The 17,330-nt window shown below is 40.2% G+C and overlaps 1 protein-coding gene across 1 annotated transcript; it reads left to right on the forward strand.

Annotated features, from left to right (window-relative positions):
- The first annotated feature begins 985 nt into the window (after positions 1–985).
- Positions 986–15,670, forward strand: LOC112743856 (protein ACCELERATED CELL DEATH 6-like). The gene is made up of 4 exons (XM_025793234.3): positions 986–1,467; positions 2,023–2,381; positions 3,301–3,833; positions 14,880–15,670. Exons 1-4 carry the CDS (start codon positions 1,028–1,030, stop codon positions 15,537–15,539), a joined length of 1,992 nt encoding a protein of 663 aa, XP_025649019.1. The 5' UTR covers positions 986–1,027; the 3' UTR covers positions 15,540–15,670.
- Positions 15,671–17,330: the final 1,660 nt, after the last annotated feature.

The raw sequence follows: 17,330 nt of genomic DNA on the forward strand, positions 1-17,330 counted from the left end.
CAAGTAAAAAGGGTTCGAATAGATATTGATTGTGTTTGAAAATTTATTAAACGATTGATTAGTCCAATCCCAATATCTTGATTTCGAATGGCAATACAAGAATATTCAAGGAATATCCATTCATTCTCTTAGAGACCAAAAAAGTAATTGAAGTTCAATCTTAAGTCAAAAATGGAAAATTCTAACTTTCCATGAATTTTCCATTTTTGACTTAACGACGGAACTTTGCTTATTTCTTTTTTTGAGGATCGGCGTTTGAAGCGGACTCAAAAGACCAACCTTATTGAGATTGACTTTTTGCTACTGTTTGGATAGATTGATCGAAAAAGATTTCTTGTTCTTATTAAAAGATCATGATTGGATCCACATATATATATATATATATATATATATATATATATATATCTTTTACTAAATCAAGGTAAAAAACAATCTATTACTTTTACCAAATTATTTTTTTTTCTTTTAATATTTGTTTAAGTGTTATTAAATTAATAAAAAATATTTTTTTTAATAATTTTTTATTTTTTAGTATGTTTAATAAATTTTTAATAATAAAAATACTAAAAAAATATATTTTTTAAAATATTATAATTTATATTTAAAAAAATATTTTCACATAATAAATAAACAAAATAATACTTTCATATAAAATATATAAAAAATGATCTAATACATGACGATTAATTTAATAACTAATTTTAATACAAATAATATTTTTATTTTCTTAATCAAGGATATAACTCTGCGCTTTTCTTTTCCGATTAATAAGTAATTGACCTTGACTTAACTAATCTACCCTTTTTTTAACCAAGGACGACAATGATATATAATTGTGTGGTTTTTTAATTAATAAGTAATTATTACTTGACCTTGACTTAACGAATCCACTTTTTTCCTTTGAGCCTGAGCATCAGTTTATATTATATATTATTATATTATTATATATAACACTTATAGACTATCTATCTCAACATATCTTTACTTAATACAAACCAGAAACGTTGAAAAAAGAAGGCAGAATCATATGGAGACAATAGAAATCCCAAGTCTGGATTCTGGTTCGTCTGCTCCTTCTTCTTCATCATCGTCGTCATCCTCCTCATCATCATTGCCAGTATCACCGCCCAGCAACAATATCACATGTATCGATCGTAAGCTTTACAAGGCTGCAGTTAAAGGAAATTTCAAGGAATTCATCAATGTCCAAAGCATTGAGTCTATCCTCACACCAAACAAAAACACGGTCCTTCACGTGCACTTAACATCCACAGAAACAACTCCAAGTCTACTTCCACTACCATTCCTCCTAAAGATTCGAATTAAATTTCTAAATCTAATCAGATACAAAAGTATCAAACAAGAACCCGTTTCAGAACGTTTCGTACAACAGATTTTAGACAAGTGTGAAGGTCTACTTCTGCTTCCCAACATCAAAGGAGAAACGCCCCTTCACTTGGCTGCTAGGTACGCAAGAGGACAATATCATTTATAACATTTGATTATATTTCTTACTAAGTTTGATTATAAATATAAATATGCAATTATTTCGTATTTTAATATGTATCCAAATCCCATAATTAATTAGTAATTATTTAAAAACGTTAGAGAGTCATTAAAATTTATTATTTTTTGTTAGCAATTAGCTATCAATATTTAAAAGTGTGGATTAAAGTATATTATTGGATTATTCGACTAAAAAACTAAGTTAATAGTAAAAAATGATGACCAAAATTGATTAATGGGAGGATAAGTTTATTTGTGTTGAGAGAGCTATAAGAAGTTTTGTAATATGAAAAAGGAAAAAAAAATTGTAAAGTGCTAAAATAAGAGATTACTTATAATTAAATTTATAAATTTTATTATGTATGAATTTATTATCTTAATCTAAGAGTGATTGATTTTTTTTATTTTACCAACTTTGATAAATTCCAAATTAAACTAAAAATGATATAATTTATTTTTCCACACGTAGAAATTATTTTTCTTTCCAGTAACAAAATATTTTGGATCTCACTATAGGTACGGACACTCGGCTATAGTAAATTTACTAATAGAGCGTGCCAAAGTTTTGTTGCTTGAAATTGAGAGTGGAATTGGTGCAGAAAAAAGGCTTTTAAGAGCTGAAACCCAAGAGAATGATACTGCGTTACACGAGGCAATACGGCATTGTCACTATGAAATAGTAGAAATCTTGCTAAATGAGGAACCTGAACTTTCAAATATTGCTAATAAAGCCAAAGAGACTCCACTTTTCTTGTCTTCAGAGAGGGGATATATGCAAATCGTGTCTAAGATATTGGAGCGAGTGGAATCACCTGCATATGAAGGACCCAATGGACGAACGGCACTGCATGCTGCGGTGATTAACGGTGATCTAGGTAATGCATCATACCCGTCTACATATATGTCATTTGATAATATAAAATAAAGAGAGAGAGGAAATCTTTAATTGCAAAAGAAAAAATGTTATATAACACATTTTGCTCATCTAGGAATAATGTATAATTAATATTGGATTTATATTATAGATACTATATAATTTATCATGTAATATACATGATAGAATGAGAAAAAAAAGAGAGAAAGAAGGAAGGTTGTTAGAAATAATAAACTCTTTAATTTTAAAGAAAAATATTTTATTTCAATTATAATAAAAAATATTTTGTGGTATATTTTAAATGTTAAATTAGTGATATGAGCAATGCTACATAATTTATAAAATTGATCATTTTTTTGTGAATGCTTGGCCAATACTCTAAATTTTAAGTACTCAATTTTATATTCTAAACCTTAATCATAATAGTATACAAATAAGGTATTAATTTAAAATATTAACTAATATTAATAAAAGGTATAAATTTCTAATTTTTTTTAAATATATATAGACGATAGGTTTTCTATTTATCTATTATATAAGATATTTGAAAGAATTTGATATATAAATTTCTCATACTAAAATACTTTTATTAATAAATCTCTTAGTTACAACATAATACTTATTATTTTGGTTTTGGCCTAGTAAAATCTAAAAGTTATGTATTTTAGTTATTGTTATTAGTTTGTTCTATTAAGTACTAATTTATTAATTAAATATATCGTAATTCATCTTAGCATGCCATTTTAGCATTTTATTTGTCGCCACAAGTTTTACCGAATAAATCAAACCAAAATAGATAATTTTTAAGTTTTGTAAGGGCAAAATGAATATATTCTTTAAAAATGATTTAAACTGTAATTTTGGGGTTTTTTTTCTTCTAAAAAAAGTTGTTAATTTCTAATGTTGTTTCTCATCATCAGAAATGGCAATAAATCTTCTAAAGAATGAATATGTGAGAGCCGCCACTAAACATACAGATGAAAATGGTTGGACTCCTCTTCATTATGCAGTTAAAGTTCGCTCCAAATCGTTGACAGAGTTGTTACTGAAACAAGATGAAAGCACAGCATACATGCAAGATAAAGAGGGAAAGACAGCACTTCACATTGCAGCATACTATGGTCATTTTCAAAATATGAAGGCCATAATAAAATTCTGTCCAGATTGTGCAGAGGTAGTGGATAATAAAGGCCGCAATGCTCTGCATTATGGTGTGAATGCAGAACGCCGCTTTGTAGTTAGTAAAATGATGCAGAACCTCTCACTAAGTGGCCTTTACAATGAGAGGGACATTGATGGAAACACACCCTTACATCACCTTGCATATTCTCGTCTCGATAGTTGGGAACTGATTTTTCATCGCAGAATAGACAAATTAGCTTTGAATAAAAAAGATCAAACACCTCTTGATATTGCCTATACTACTGTTGAATATTCAACGCTGCGAAAAAAGGTAAACATGTCTTCCATCCTAATTAATTACTCTAACCCAATCTTTGAGGAGTATTGATATATTATTGTCGGCACTTAATTGAATAATTTATTCAGTGGGATAAGGTCAAATATTTTAGTCGTAACTAAATATGTCAGTGGCATTTGCATTTCATTTTTATATCGTTTTCACTACTTCATGTAGTGATGAAGAGCTACGGTTTAAGGTAAGACACTTTCATTATTTCTGTCGGTGTGAAGAGAAGAGATGAGAGGTGAAGAAGAGAAATGTGATTAAGAGAGGTAGGAAAAAGAGAGAGAACAAAGAAGAGGAGATAATCTGCTCTATGAAATTTAATATCACAAAAAAATGAGTTTTTTTTAATTAATTACAATAATTAACAATTTCCTATTTATAATTTCTACTTTGTTAAGCTACTTAATTTATTGTATTTTAAGTTATTCATTACACATTGATGATAATACTAAAATTTGAGAAGGGGCTTGAATTAAGTTAATTTTTAAAAATTAAGTTCTTTAAGTTGTTTTTAAAAAAATTGAAGTGGAGGAGATTATTTGCGTTTTGTCTCTAAATCCAGAACAGAGCAGAGAAAGAAAAAATCACACAAGTATATATCCTGTACAATTTTCATGTGTAAAAAAACCTACATTCAATCATACAAATATGGTGGACTTTTAACTATAATCAAAATAATTACATACACCAATACTAATAAATTACAATCTAATTACATACTCAAATTTTTATAATTATATTTTATTATTATAAAACATCATTTGAAATCTTTTGTCATTGTCTAAAATCAACTATAAAACTTTTTTACTTTGAATTTTAAAAATGTCTTTTTACTAGAAGAGATTGATAAATTATTTTGAGATCCAAACTCTAATGGTAATGTTGTTTTTGAAGTATTTTTTTGTTACTAAAAAATAAATTTATAAACTTAAATTAATTTATTAATAAATATAAATATTATAAAAATATAATCTATAATTTCAAAAAAAAATTAAAAGTATAATATGAATATAAAAGACTCAGCAAACCAATAGTTAAAAAAATATTAATAAAATTTTATTGTACAATAATCATTAATCAAAAAATAAAAATATTACATAATAGTATAATTACAAAACAAATGCAATATAATTTAATAAAATAAAAATTACAAAAAAATAAAAATAATTTTTTATTGAATCAAAATAAATTATAAAATAAAATAAAAAAATAAAAAACTGAAAAAAAGTAAAGAAAGATAGTAGAGACAAAATTAGTTTTAGGAATTGTTACGGCCCAGCCCAGCTAACACCTGGGACGACCCGGCCCACAGGCGACACGACCTACTCGGTCGGGTTCGCGTACATGACCCGTCCAGTCTACAACCCGGGCACACCTGCGCTACCAGCTGTATGACAGCTGTGAGAAAGGAAGCTTCGAGGAAGGTGGGTCTGCCTTCGCGGAACCCACACCTGACAGGGTATATATGGGGAGGGTCCTACCCCTCCCCAAGGTACGTCACCAATACCACCCTACTTTCTCTTCACCTGCACACCTCACTGACTTAGGCGTCGGAGTGTCTTTGCAGGTGACACCCCCCTCCACACGAAGTACTCGGGAAGTTGGCCACTCCAGCCACATCTCCACGACCCAGAGCCAGGCGAAAACCCACTCATTCACCCAGGGGATCTCCCCGAACTGTCCGGTACCCGACCTACCGAACATTGGTGCCGTCTGTGAAAAACGCCCGAATGGACTTCTTACTGGGCCCTGTGGAGCTCGACGATGCAAACGAACCCAGAGGGGCCGCGTTGGTGGCTTCCTCCCGGCCCGCGAGCGTACGAGGTCCCCTCTACGACAACCCGAGCCACCCTCACGACCCCAAGAGAGACGCCCCTTCGGGGGAACGGGCAGCAATAGTGCCAGGGTGATGCAGGAGCTGCGACGTAGGGTGCAGAACCTGGAACACCAGCTGGCCGATCAGGGACGTCGTCAACAAACTCCTGAACCAAGCTATTCGCGGTCTTCCGACAGACGAGTGAGAACTCCCCAAAGAAGTCGTTCTAGACGAACATCGAGCCCGTAATCCGGATCGGATAGTCTCCAGGAGGAGAACCGGGAAGTGCCAAGAAGACGGCACGACCCCATAATCTACACCCGACCTGTTAGGAGACCAGCCGCCGAGAGAAGTAAGGAGGACGATGGAGAAGGATCAAGGAGAACACGATGCCCCGTGATCATGGGTGCAACCCCCTTCCACCATTCAATCCTCGAGGTCCGGCTACCAAAGCACTTTGATAAGCCGACGGACATGAAGTATGATGGGACCCAAGACCCACAAGAACATCTGACGGCCTTCGAGGCCAGGATGAACTTGGAAGGAGTAGGCGACGAGGTGAGATGCCGCGCCTTCCCGGTCACCCTAGCAGGACCTGCAATTCGGTGGTTCAACAACCTATCGCAAGGCTCCGTAGTCAAGTTTTCAGACATCAGCCGCGCCTTCTTGGCTCAGTTCACTACCCGCATTGCAAAGGCGAAGCACCCGATCAACTTACTCGGGGTGACGCAAAGACCCGGCGAACCGACCAGGAAATACTTTGATAGGTTCAACGATGAGTGCTTGGAAATTGACAGCCTAACCAACTCGGTGGCCAGCTTATGTCTGACGAATGGACTTCTGAATGAGGACTTTAGGAAGCACCTAACCACCAAACCGGTGTGGACGATGCAGAAGATCCAGAACGTGGCTAGAGAATATATCAACGACGAAGAAGTCAGTCAAGTGGTGGCGGCCAACAATTTCAGCCCACTTTTAACCAACCCCGGCAGCACGGTAGCGGGAAAAGGCCGAAGGAGCACGCCAAAGACGGCGCACCGGCCAGGACACCTAAGCCGTTTCCCCGGGTGGGAAGGTTTACCAATTATACCCCCCTCACCGTCCCATTGTAGAAGTTTACCAGCAAATAGCCGAGAAGGAGATTCTCTCGAAGCCCCGACCTCTTAAGGACAAAACTGGAGGGAACAAGAACCTCTATTGCGATTATCACAAGGGCTATGGGCACAAGACGCAGGATTGTTTTGACCTAAAGGATGCGCTGGAACAAGCGATCCGGGATGGAAAGCTGGCCGAATTCTCCCACCTCATCAGGGAGCTGAGAAGGCGAGAACGAGACTGGGATGGAGAGGACAAGAGCCGCACGTTAAGCGACGTCAAGAGCCAGAGGACCACGAACGCGGCCTTACCATAGTAAACGTGGTAATCGGAAGAGACGTAGCTCCAAGGTCGAAGTCGGCGCACAAGAAGGACACCAAAGTCCTAGCGGTCCCATCCTCCAAACCTGTGCCAAACTCCAAGAGGACTCCGTCCATATCATTCGGTCCAGAGGACCAATGGTTTCAGGAGATCACGGAAAATCCTCCGATGGTCATCACGGCCAGGGTAGGAACCGGCCTAATCACCGAATTCTGGTAGACATCGGCGCTAATTCAAATATTATGTTCCGCAACGTGTTCGATGCTCTGGGTCTCCGAAATGCCGATTTAAAGACTCACCAGCACGATGTAGTGGGGTTGGGTGACCACTTCATCAAGCCCGATGGGATAATCTCCCTACCGATATCCATAGGGCTAGGACAGGGCAGAAGGTCGGTAATGGCAGAGTTCGTGGTTCTCCGAGACTCCACGGCCTACAACGTCATCCTAGGGAGAAAGACCATCAACGATCTCAGGGCGGTGATCAGTACAAAGATGTTGATAATGAAGTTCATCGCTAATGACGGATCTGTGGGATCCATAAAGGGGGACTTGGAAACGGCAGTCGCCTGCGACAATGCCAGTCTCTCCTTGAGAAAGAAATCCAAAGAGGCGTCGGGAGTTTTCCTCGCCGACCTGGACGCTCGGATTGACGACAATCCCAGGCCCAAGCCGGAGGGGAACTTAGAAAAGTTCAGGGTTCGCGACTCCGAGGAGAAGTTCACCTTCGTGAACAGAAACCTCCCACACAATTTAAAAGAACCCCTAATGGAGATGATTAGGGCTAACGGCGACCTCTTTGCCTGGACGCCAGCTGACATGCCGGGGATAGACCCCCAGCTCATGTCTCATCACCTGGCCTTAAAGGCGGAAGCCAAGCCAGTCGCTCATATGAGAAGGAAAATGTCATAGAAAAGGGCAGAGGAGGTGACCAGGTAGACGGCCAGCCTCCTTGAGGCAGGATTTATACGGGAACTCGACTACTCGACTTGGCTGTCGAATGTAGTTCTGGTCAGAAAACACAATGAAAAATAAAGAATGTGCGTGGATTACTCCGATCTTAACAAAGCATGTCCCAAAGACTCTTACCCCCTTCCCAACATAGATGCGCTCGTCGACGCGGTGGCGGGATATCGGTATCTGAGCTTCATGGATGCTTATTCCGACTACAATCAGATACCGATGCACCGACCAGACGAAGAAAAGACGGCATTCATAACGCCAGGGGGAATATATTGCTACAAGATAATGCCATTCGGGCTGAAGAACGCAGGGGCCACCTACCAAAGGTTGATGAACAATATATTCAACAACCTCATAGGCAAAACGGTGGAAGTATACGTAGATGATATACTGGTAAAGACCACACAGTCTGAAGACCTCATAAGCGATCTGAAAAATGTATTCGCTTCCCTCCGACAACACGGCGCTCAACCCACTTAAGTGTGCCTTTGCCATGGAAGCAGGAAAATTCTTGGGGTTTATGATAACCCAAAGAGGGGTGGAGGCCAACCCAGAGAACTGCAAAGCAATACTCCATATTAAGAGCCCAGGGTGCATCAAAGACCTTCAGAGGTTGGCAGGAAGGCTCACCGCGCTGTCCCGATTCCTCGGAGCGTCGGCTGCTAAGGCACTACCATTCTTCAACTTGATGAAGAAGGGAATAGCGTTTGAATGGACCCCAGCATGTGAAGAAGCATTTGAGAATTTCAAAAAGATACTCGTGACTCCACCTGTCCTCGGGAAGCCCAAGAACGGTGAGCCGCTATACCTGTACTTGGCCATAACGGATGAAGCAATGGCGGCGGTCTTGGTGCGAGAGGAAGAAAAAATCCAACAACCAATTTATTTTGTGAGCAGAGCGCTGCAGGGAGCAGAGTTAAGATACAGCAAACTAGAGAAGCTAGCACTCGCCCTCCTGACCTCTTCCCGTAGACTGTGGCAGTACTTTCAAGGCCATCAAGTGATCGTGAGGACAGACCAGGGAATTCGCCAGGTACTCCAGAAGCCCAACCTAGCGAAAAGAATGATGACTTGGGCTGTTGAGCTGTCCCAATACGACCCACGATACGAACCCAGGCAGGCAATTAAAGCTCAGGCCATGGTCGACTTTTTAGTAGAAGTCGCAGGAGACACAACCGAGACACCGAGTACACAGTGGAAGCTCCACGTGGACGGAGCTTCCAACCAGACATTTGGGGGTGCCGGGATAATCTTGGAAAGTTCGATGGGAGTCGTATATGAGCAGTTGATTAAGTTCGAATTTCCAATATCAAACAATCAAGCAGAGTACGAGGCCCTTTTGGGGGGTTTGGCCCTATCCAGGGAGGTTGGAGCCACGAGATTACAAGTATGTAGTGATTCATAGGTCGTGACCTTGCAGATCAACGGGACATACCAAGCCAGAGACTCGCTGCTGCAGAGATATCTGGAGAAGGTCAGGGAGCTAACCAGGCAATTCGAAGAAGTCTTAGTACAGCACGTCCCGAGAGAAAGGAACACACGGGCAGACCTCCTGTCCAAGCTAGCGAGCACCAAACCAGGGACAAGCAACCGATCTCTCATTCAAGGCCTGACAAAAGAACCGACGGTCACCCTCCACCTAACAAGGGTAGAACCTTCTTGGATGGACCCGATCACCGACTTCTTGGAAAGTGGCAAGCTCCCTGATGATGAGAAGTCGGCCAAAGCTTTGAGAAGGGAGGCGGCCAAGTACGCAATCGTGTAAGGTCAGTTGTTCAAGAAGGGACTCAGTCAACCCTTGCTGAAATGCCTGCATCCAAACCAAACGGATTATGTGCTCAGAGAGGTCCACAAAGGGTGCTGTGGTCACCACATCAAGGGCAAATCCCTAGCAAGGAAGCTCATCAGAGCTGGTTATTACTGGCCTTCGATGATGAAGGACTCCAAAGAATCCGTGAAGAAATGCGTCAAGTGCCAGGAGAACGCCAATTTTCACAGGGCGCCGGTGGCCGAGCTAAATCTGTTGACGTCTTCCTGACCTTTCTCACACCGGGGAGTCGACCTCTTAGGACCCTTCCCAGTCAGTCTGGGGCAAGTCAAGTACCTAATAGTTGCTATTGACTATTACACCAAGTGGATAGAGGCCAAACCACTAGCCAGCATATCCTCATCAAATTGTTGAAAGTTCATGTGGAGACAAGTAGTAACTCGATTTGGCATCCCGGAGGTCGTTATCTCCGATAACGGGACGCAGTTCACTGATAGGAAGTTCGGAGAGTTCCTCGCCGGTTTGGGCATAAAGCAAAAGTTCTCGTCGGTGGAACATCCCAGACCAACGGCCAAGCCGAGGCCGCGAATAAGGTCATCTTGCTAGCCCTCAAAAAGCGGCTTGATAAGAAGAAGGGAACATGGGCTAACGAGCTTGCCTCAGTCCTCTGGTCCTACCACACAATCCAGCAGTCGTCTACTGGGGAGACCCCATTTCGTCTGACGTACGGGGTGGATGCGATGATACCCGTGGAGATCGGCGAGCCGAGCCCACGATTACTCCTGGGAGGAGTTGAAGAAGCTGTGGAAAAAGACCTAGTAGACGAGGCTAGAGAAATGACTCATTTGTCGGAAGCAGCATTGAAGCAAAGGATGGCCCTACGCTACAATGCCAAAGTGCTCAAGAAAGAGTTCGAACCAAATGACCTGGTCCTGCGGCGGAACGACATCGGACTGCCGACTCACGGGGAAGGCAAGCTAGCAGCAAACTGGGAAGGCCCGTACAGGGTAAAGGAAGTAATCGGCAGGGGCGCCTACAAGTTGGAAAGACTTGACGGCAAGGAAGTCCCGAGAACATGGAACGCGAGTAACCTGAGAAGGTTTTACTCCTAGATCAGATACGCCGAGTAGGCGACCTGCGAGGCTCAGTAAGACCCAAAGTCGCTTTACGGTTAAATAAATTACTCTTGTTGAATGCTTATTATTGCCATAGGTCTAATTAACTGCCGATTAATGTTCACTTGTGATTAAATTTACTTTTTCCCCTTTTTTACACATTCTACGTCAACAAATTTCTCACAATACGTGGTAAATGAGACGACAATACGGTAGCCCGGGACTGATCACCCCGGGAACCAATCAAATTAACGCCATAACAAACGGCCATAGCAATAATAAGGCCACCACTCGGCTCTGTCAAATTACCAACGCAACGGTAAACACACAAACGACAAGCCAATACCAACAAAACGGCAACAAAATAGAACAAAAAGCATTACCAAGTAAGAATGGAAGAGCATTAATCATAAGCCGACCAGGCGAATACTAAAGTAGTTTAAGGTTATATCCAACATGCACAACAAAGTTCACCAAACTATATGATAAGGTCTACGAAAATTACAAAATTCACAAGATTACAGAGATCACTTCTTCGGCATATCGACAATTTTGCCGTCTCGAATGGTCTTAAAGACCCCGATTGTCGATGTGTCGAAGTCAGGAGCCACGATCTTCACTTGGGCTTTAAGAGCCTCCTTGGTCATAAGTATAGCGCTCTTCCCCTGCTTCACGACCTCTTTGTACTTCCTTTTAAATTCGTCAGCCTCAGTCTGAGCAGCCTTAGTCGATGAGACAGCCTTGTCGCGCTCCTTCTCCAGCGTAGCCACCCGACCTTGCGCAGTGTTGAGCTGACCCTTCAAAGTCATCTCTCGCTCGGTTAACCGGAAAACGGTGGCATCAGAAGTCTTCAATTTTTCCTCAGCCACCGCGGCCTTCTCCTCGGCAGCTTTGACCTTCTCATCTGCTTTGGACAGCTGCTCCCGAAGTGTTTCAACTTCCACCTTAAATTCGTTGTTGGCCTTAACAGAAGATTTGAGCCTCCTCTGCACTGACTGCATTCCCGATAGCTCAAACTCGGCCTTTCGTGCTATAGCGGCACCGCGAAGGAGAGAACGGTACATCCACCTCGCTTGCCCAGGGAGATCAGAGCCATGGAAATATTCCTCCGTGTTGGGAAGCAGCTGAGAGTCTATAAAGTTTCCGGCATCGAAGTTCCTCTCCATCACAGTGAGGGCTCCTTCAGGGCTGGAGGACGACCTCTTCCTCTTCGGGTTGCTGATAACCTTCACATCATCATCCTCAAATTGTAGATTGGAGGTCGAGTCCTCGCCAGTACCAACAGCCTCATCCTGGATGGGAGAAACACGCGCCCCGTCAACATTCTGGGCCGACACCTCGGCAGCATTGGGGAGAGGCACTGCCTGAGGCACCGCCTGATTCTCGTTATTCTCCGGAGGAGCTTCCTGGTTCTCGTTGGCCTGCTCCTCATCACTGTCATCAGTAAGAAAAGTATTGAATAGATTTCAAGACCGGTCACTTCGGCAGACATTCCCACTGCAACAAAATTGAAACCGGTTAGTCGTGAAATCGGCACAACAAATCAAAGCAACAGTAACGCAAGAAACTAAAGTTAAAGCTACTCAAAAATGTAATTTCTAGTGACTTTCCGGTCACCCATAAGCAGATGGGGGTTCACATGGTTTTTTTCCAAAAACAGCCAACAACACGTCGGCAATTCTCTTATCCACGGATGACATCCCTTGTATGTCACCTTAGTAAAAGCATTCGACCCCGCCCCGAAACTCCAATATGTCAGGATGAGGCGCTGCCCTTCTAACGACAACCAGAAGGGATGACGACCTCTGGCTGGACGTACCTTGAAGTACTTGTCCTTGAACCCATGGTAAGAGTCCTCGAATAATCCAAAAATCCTTTGACCCTGGGCAGACCGGAAGGACATAAACCCTTTTCTTGCCTTCCTCTCTTTGGAAGGATTCGTAAGGGTAAAAAAATAAAGAAATACATCAACAGACACCGGCAGCTCGAGATATTCACACACCATCTCGAAACAGCGGATGGAAGCCCAGCTGTTCGGATGCAACTGCGACGGCGCCACGGAACATCGGTTAAGTAGCGCCATTTGAAAAGAAGAAAAAGGAAGGCGAACCCCCAATTGAGTAAACATTGCCTTGTAGAACCAAATTCAGTCAGAAACTCGGGGAGAGTGTGGGTTGAGTTCGTATATCCGCTTGTGAGGGGCGGGGACGAATACGTCATAGTTAGCTTCCTCGTCAGTCCCGCCGCACAAGTACTCGGCCTGACGAAACTCGGTTAGCTCCTCCATGCCCATTTGGTTAAGGGAGTCCTTCACGTTGGAAGTCATCTAGGCATACCGATCGTAAGCCGCGTTTGAGGCGGAAGCCCGCGCAATGTAACGGGGAGCCATACCTACAGTGGGGCACCACTCAGTTATACTAAGAGACCGGGTGGTCGGAACTAGCCCAAAAACTACATTTCACCTACTCAGCGACTACAGTCAAGCATGGACGAAGCAAACCTTGACAATTCTGAACCCAGTATGCTAGAATGGTAACCCCCCTACTTAACACTAATGTCATCAAACATGCAAGGCAATCAAAGAAGCAACACACATACAAAAATGAACCAGAGAAAAACAAATGGCATGAACAACAACATGAATCTACGAAAATCTAAAAGTAAAGAAATGGAAAGCTTACCAGAGATGTTTGCGTTAATTTGGAAGAATTGAAAGAGTAAATGTAGGCAGAACAAGGGATGGCGCTAGAAGAAGAGCGAATGAAGAAGCAGAGAGTAGCGCAGGATGGGATGAGAATGTGGAAATGAGAGACGTAACTGAATCTAGAAACTAATTAAGGAAGCGCGAAAGGCAAAGGATAAAATAGTCTTTGCTCATGGGTTTTGAAATAACCCATTATGAGCATTAATGGTCAGCGCAAAAAGCGAGGCGTCAAACGGCACACCCCGGCATCGAAGAAGCCCACGCGCGTGGAGAGCACGTCCCGAGCACGAGTAGCCGGCAAAGCGACATCGCACCCACAATAGAGTTAAACACGCCAACCACGGCGCTCACGGCCATAGCTGGCGTGTTGGGGGCATTGTTACGGCCCAGCCCAGCTAACACCTGGGCCGACCCGGCCCGCAGACGACACGACCTACTCGGTCGGGTTCGTGTACACGACCCGTCCGGTCTGCAACCCGGACACCCCTGCGCTACCAGCTGTATGACAGCTGTGAGAAAGGAAGCTTCGAGGAAGGTGGGTCTGCCCTCGCGGGACCCACACCTGACAGAGTATATATGGGGAGGATCCTACCCCTCCTCCAAGGTACATCACCAGCACCACCCTACTTTCTCTTCACCTGGACACCTCACTGACTTAGGCGTCGGAATGTCTTTGCAGGTGACTCCCCCCTCCACACGAAGTACTCGGGAAGTCGGCCGCTCCAGCCACACCTCCACGTCCCAGAGCCAAGCGAAAACCCACTCACTCACCCAGCTGGTATCCCCGAACCGTCCGGTACCCGACCTACCGAACACAACTATACTAGATGCACATCAAGATCTATTATTAAAGGGGAGTGCTAGGTAAACAATGACTATCTTGAACAACATGAACAATCACCAATCAAATAAAAACACATTATACCTCCAAATTAACCATCTAAATCTTAATATTAAAATAACCATCCGTACACCTAGTGAAATGAACATCCGATCTATTGTTCACATTATTTAATATTTTCATTGTCTACCTATACTTTTTCTTATTAAAATTAGTCTCTAGTATAAATTATATGTTAAAATACGAAATATATATTGAAAATGAATTAAACAATATATATATATATATATATATATATATATATATATTTATATATATATATATATTTATATACAAAACTAGTTTTGATGTACAAATAACAATTTTGTTTCACAAAATATAACAAGTACTATTTTATATGCAAATGCAGGGCATAATTTGGGGATTACAAAAAGTTGGAGCTAGAGTAAGCCAACGACTCATCACTTTAAAATCAAAGAATATGGGTCCTGGCTCGAAGTTAACGTTTACAAAAGAAGCAAAAGAGTCACATTTAATAGTGGCAACTCTGATTGCAACGGTAACATTTGCAGCTACATTTACCCTACCGGGAGGTACCGTGCAAGACGGTGAGCTTAAGGGTACACCTATCTTCAGGGACAAAGCTTCTTTCAAAGCTTTCATTGTTTCAAACACCATAGCAATGGTTATGGCCGCTTCCGCAGCTTTCATACACCTTTTCTCACCGTTGAACAAAGCTAAGTACTTGGACTATTACTTTTGCGAAGCAGCCTTCTCTTTTATTTTGATTGCAATAGCAGCAATGATCGTAGCATTTGGAACAGGAACATATGTTATATTGGGATCTTCCTCAATTGGGATTTCAATTATCACGGTTGGGTTATCGTTCTTCCTCGTCTTCAGGCAAGTGCTGTACATGAGTTTTGAAGGCAACTCTATCTTTACATTCATAAAGAATTTAGTGAATGCAATGGTTTTTCCATTCCTAAAATTTGCTGCTAGACCATTTGGCTTCTATTTCCTTTTATTCAAAAGGACATATGATCCTGAAGGAAGAATCATCTTCTAGTGCTTTTTTCGTTTGTAGCTATTTATTACCAATTTAATATACATACATACCCATGGGACTGTAATATAGATTGGTACTTTTGCTGTATTTCATTATTGTATTATATAAAGTTCAAGGTGTTCTTGTTAAAATTTGGATTTCATAAAAAATGACATTGTACAACTTTTTATATGTAACCTTCTTTTAATTTATCTTTATCAATCACTTTTAATATTAAAATAAAATATTAATACATAAAAATAGTGCATAAAAAAATACATACGATACTTTTTATTTTAAAATCTTATTATTTAAGTTATGTCAAACTTCTTCTTATTTGAGGTTTGATTAATTATTTTTTAAAAAAATACAGTAATACACTATATTTTTTTATTCTTGAACATTTTAAATATATGTTTAAATTATGGTGAATATACTACTATGTCCTCTTTAAAATAAAGGATAAATTATCCCCTATGATATATATAGTGCTTATAATTATAATTAAGTTGAATGTTAACCATAACAATTAGGTATATGTTCTCTACTTTTCTTTCTCTTTTTTGTGATTATTTAAATTTAGTTTAGTACCGCCAGTCTATGGTGGTGGTGGTGGTGGTGGTGGTTGTCACCGCCGAAGAAATCTCTTTGCGATGAATTCACAAACCCATCAACAAGGTGCAAGTACGTATTCAGCTCGTTATACGTGGCAACATTTGTGCTACCGAGGTACGGAGAATTTCTGCTACATAGGCGCCACTCCTTCCCAACCTCAGCGTACACCCACTGTGCCTCCTCCACCCTCTTCTTTATGGTGATAACATTCTCAGAGTTCACTATCTGCAAAACTTTTGTCCCATGAAAGTGATTAAATTCTTGTGCATAATTGTCACCTCATCTTGCAAATCCTATCGTCTGCAATTGAATTCGACTTGATCTCCACCTCATCGACAACAATGTCTTTAATCTCATGAGGATCCGAATCTACCATCTCTTGAAATCTGTATTTGACATCATCAACAACAATATCTTTAACTGTGTTTATGACTTGAGGATTTGAAGAATCTTTTCAAATGTCTTTATGACTTCTATCATCACGGACTATAAGCTCTCTCTACCTTAAGTACATCAATTACATTTGTAAAGATATCTTTCACTTTATAAAACTCATCTGATGAATCACTTTAATATATAATATTACAAGAAATAATTTACCTTTTATTTTAAAAAATGTACGATAGAATTCACCTTAAATTATATTCTTTTCTGTTAACACGTTAACGGAAATCAACCCTTGATGTGATAATTGTATCTCAATGTGTCACTGACATGTAATAATTTTCGACTAACATAATAAAATTGCATCATCATACGTTATCTCATTGAGAATATAATTAAAATATAATAAAATATGATCATACAATTGAAACCAAATATTAAAGATAAAATTAAAATTTAAAAATAAAAATAATATTTATTATTAAAAAAAATTTTCTGATAAAAGTTATATAGATAATATTTTTAAAGTATGTCACTCTTATTGAAACTCATTTTAATACAATAATATTTTTCACTAAAAATAAAGATTATAATAAGTATTACATTTACATATACTTGTTAGTAAATTATATAAAAATAAACTTTAAAACATATTATTTTTATTATATAAAATTAACTTAGATACTTTTAAAATTTTCTTTATATAGTTTACTCATCAAAGATTCAAAGATTCATCAAAGAGTTGATATCTCTTTGAATGGGGAAGTATCTTAATGGAGTAATTTGGTTAGATTTTAAATATAAGAATAGTTA

The sequence above is a fragment of the Arachis hypogaea genome, chromosome 14 (assembly GCF_003086295.3).
Source record: "Arachis hypogaea cultivar Tifrunner chromosome 14, arahy.Tifrunner.gnm2.J5K5, whole genome shotgun sequence".
NCBI classification, from domain to species: Eukaryota; Viridiplantae; Streptophyta; class Magnoliopsida; order Fabales; family Fabaceae; genus Arachis; species Arachis hypogaea.

Bases quoted from the DNA above. Each gene is read 5' to 3' on its own strand.
- LOC112743856 (XM_025793234.3), top strand. From the start codon at position 1,028: ATGGAGACAATAGAAATCCCAAGTCTGGATTCTGGTTCGTCTGCTCCT. The intron at 1,468-2,022 runs GTACGCAAGAGG...ATCTCACTATAG, and splicing joins CCCCTTCACTTGGCTGCTAG to GTACGGACACTCGGCTATAG. The intron at 2,382-3,300 runs GTAATGCATCAT...TCTCATCATCAG, and splicing joins GGTGATTAACGGTGATCTAG to AAATGGCAATAAATCTTCTA.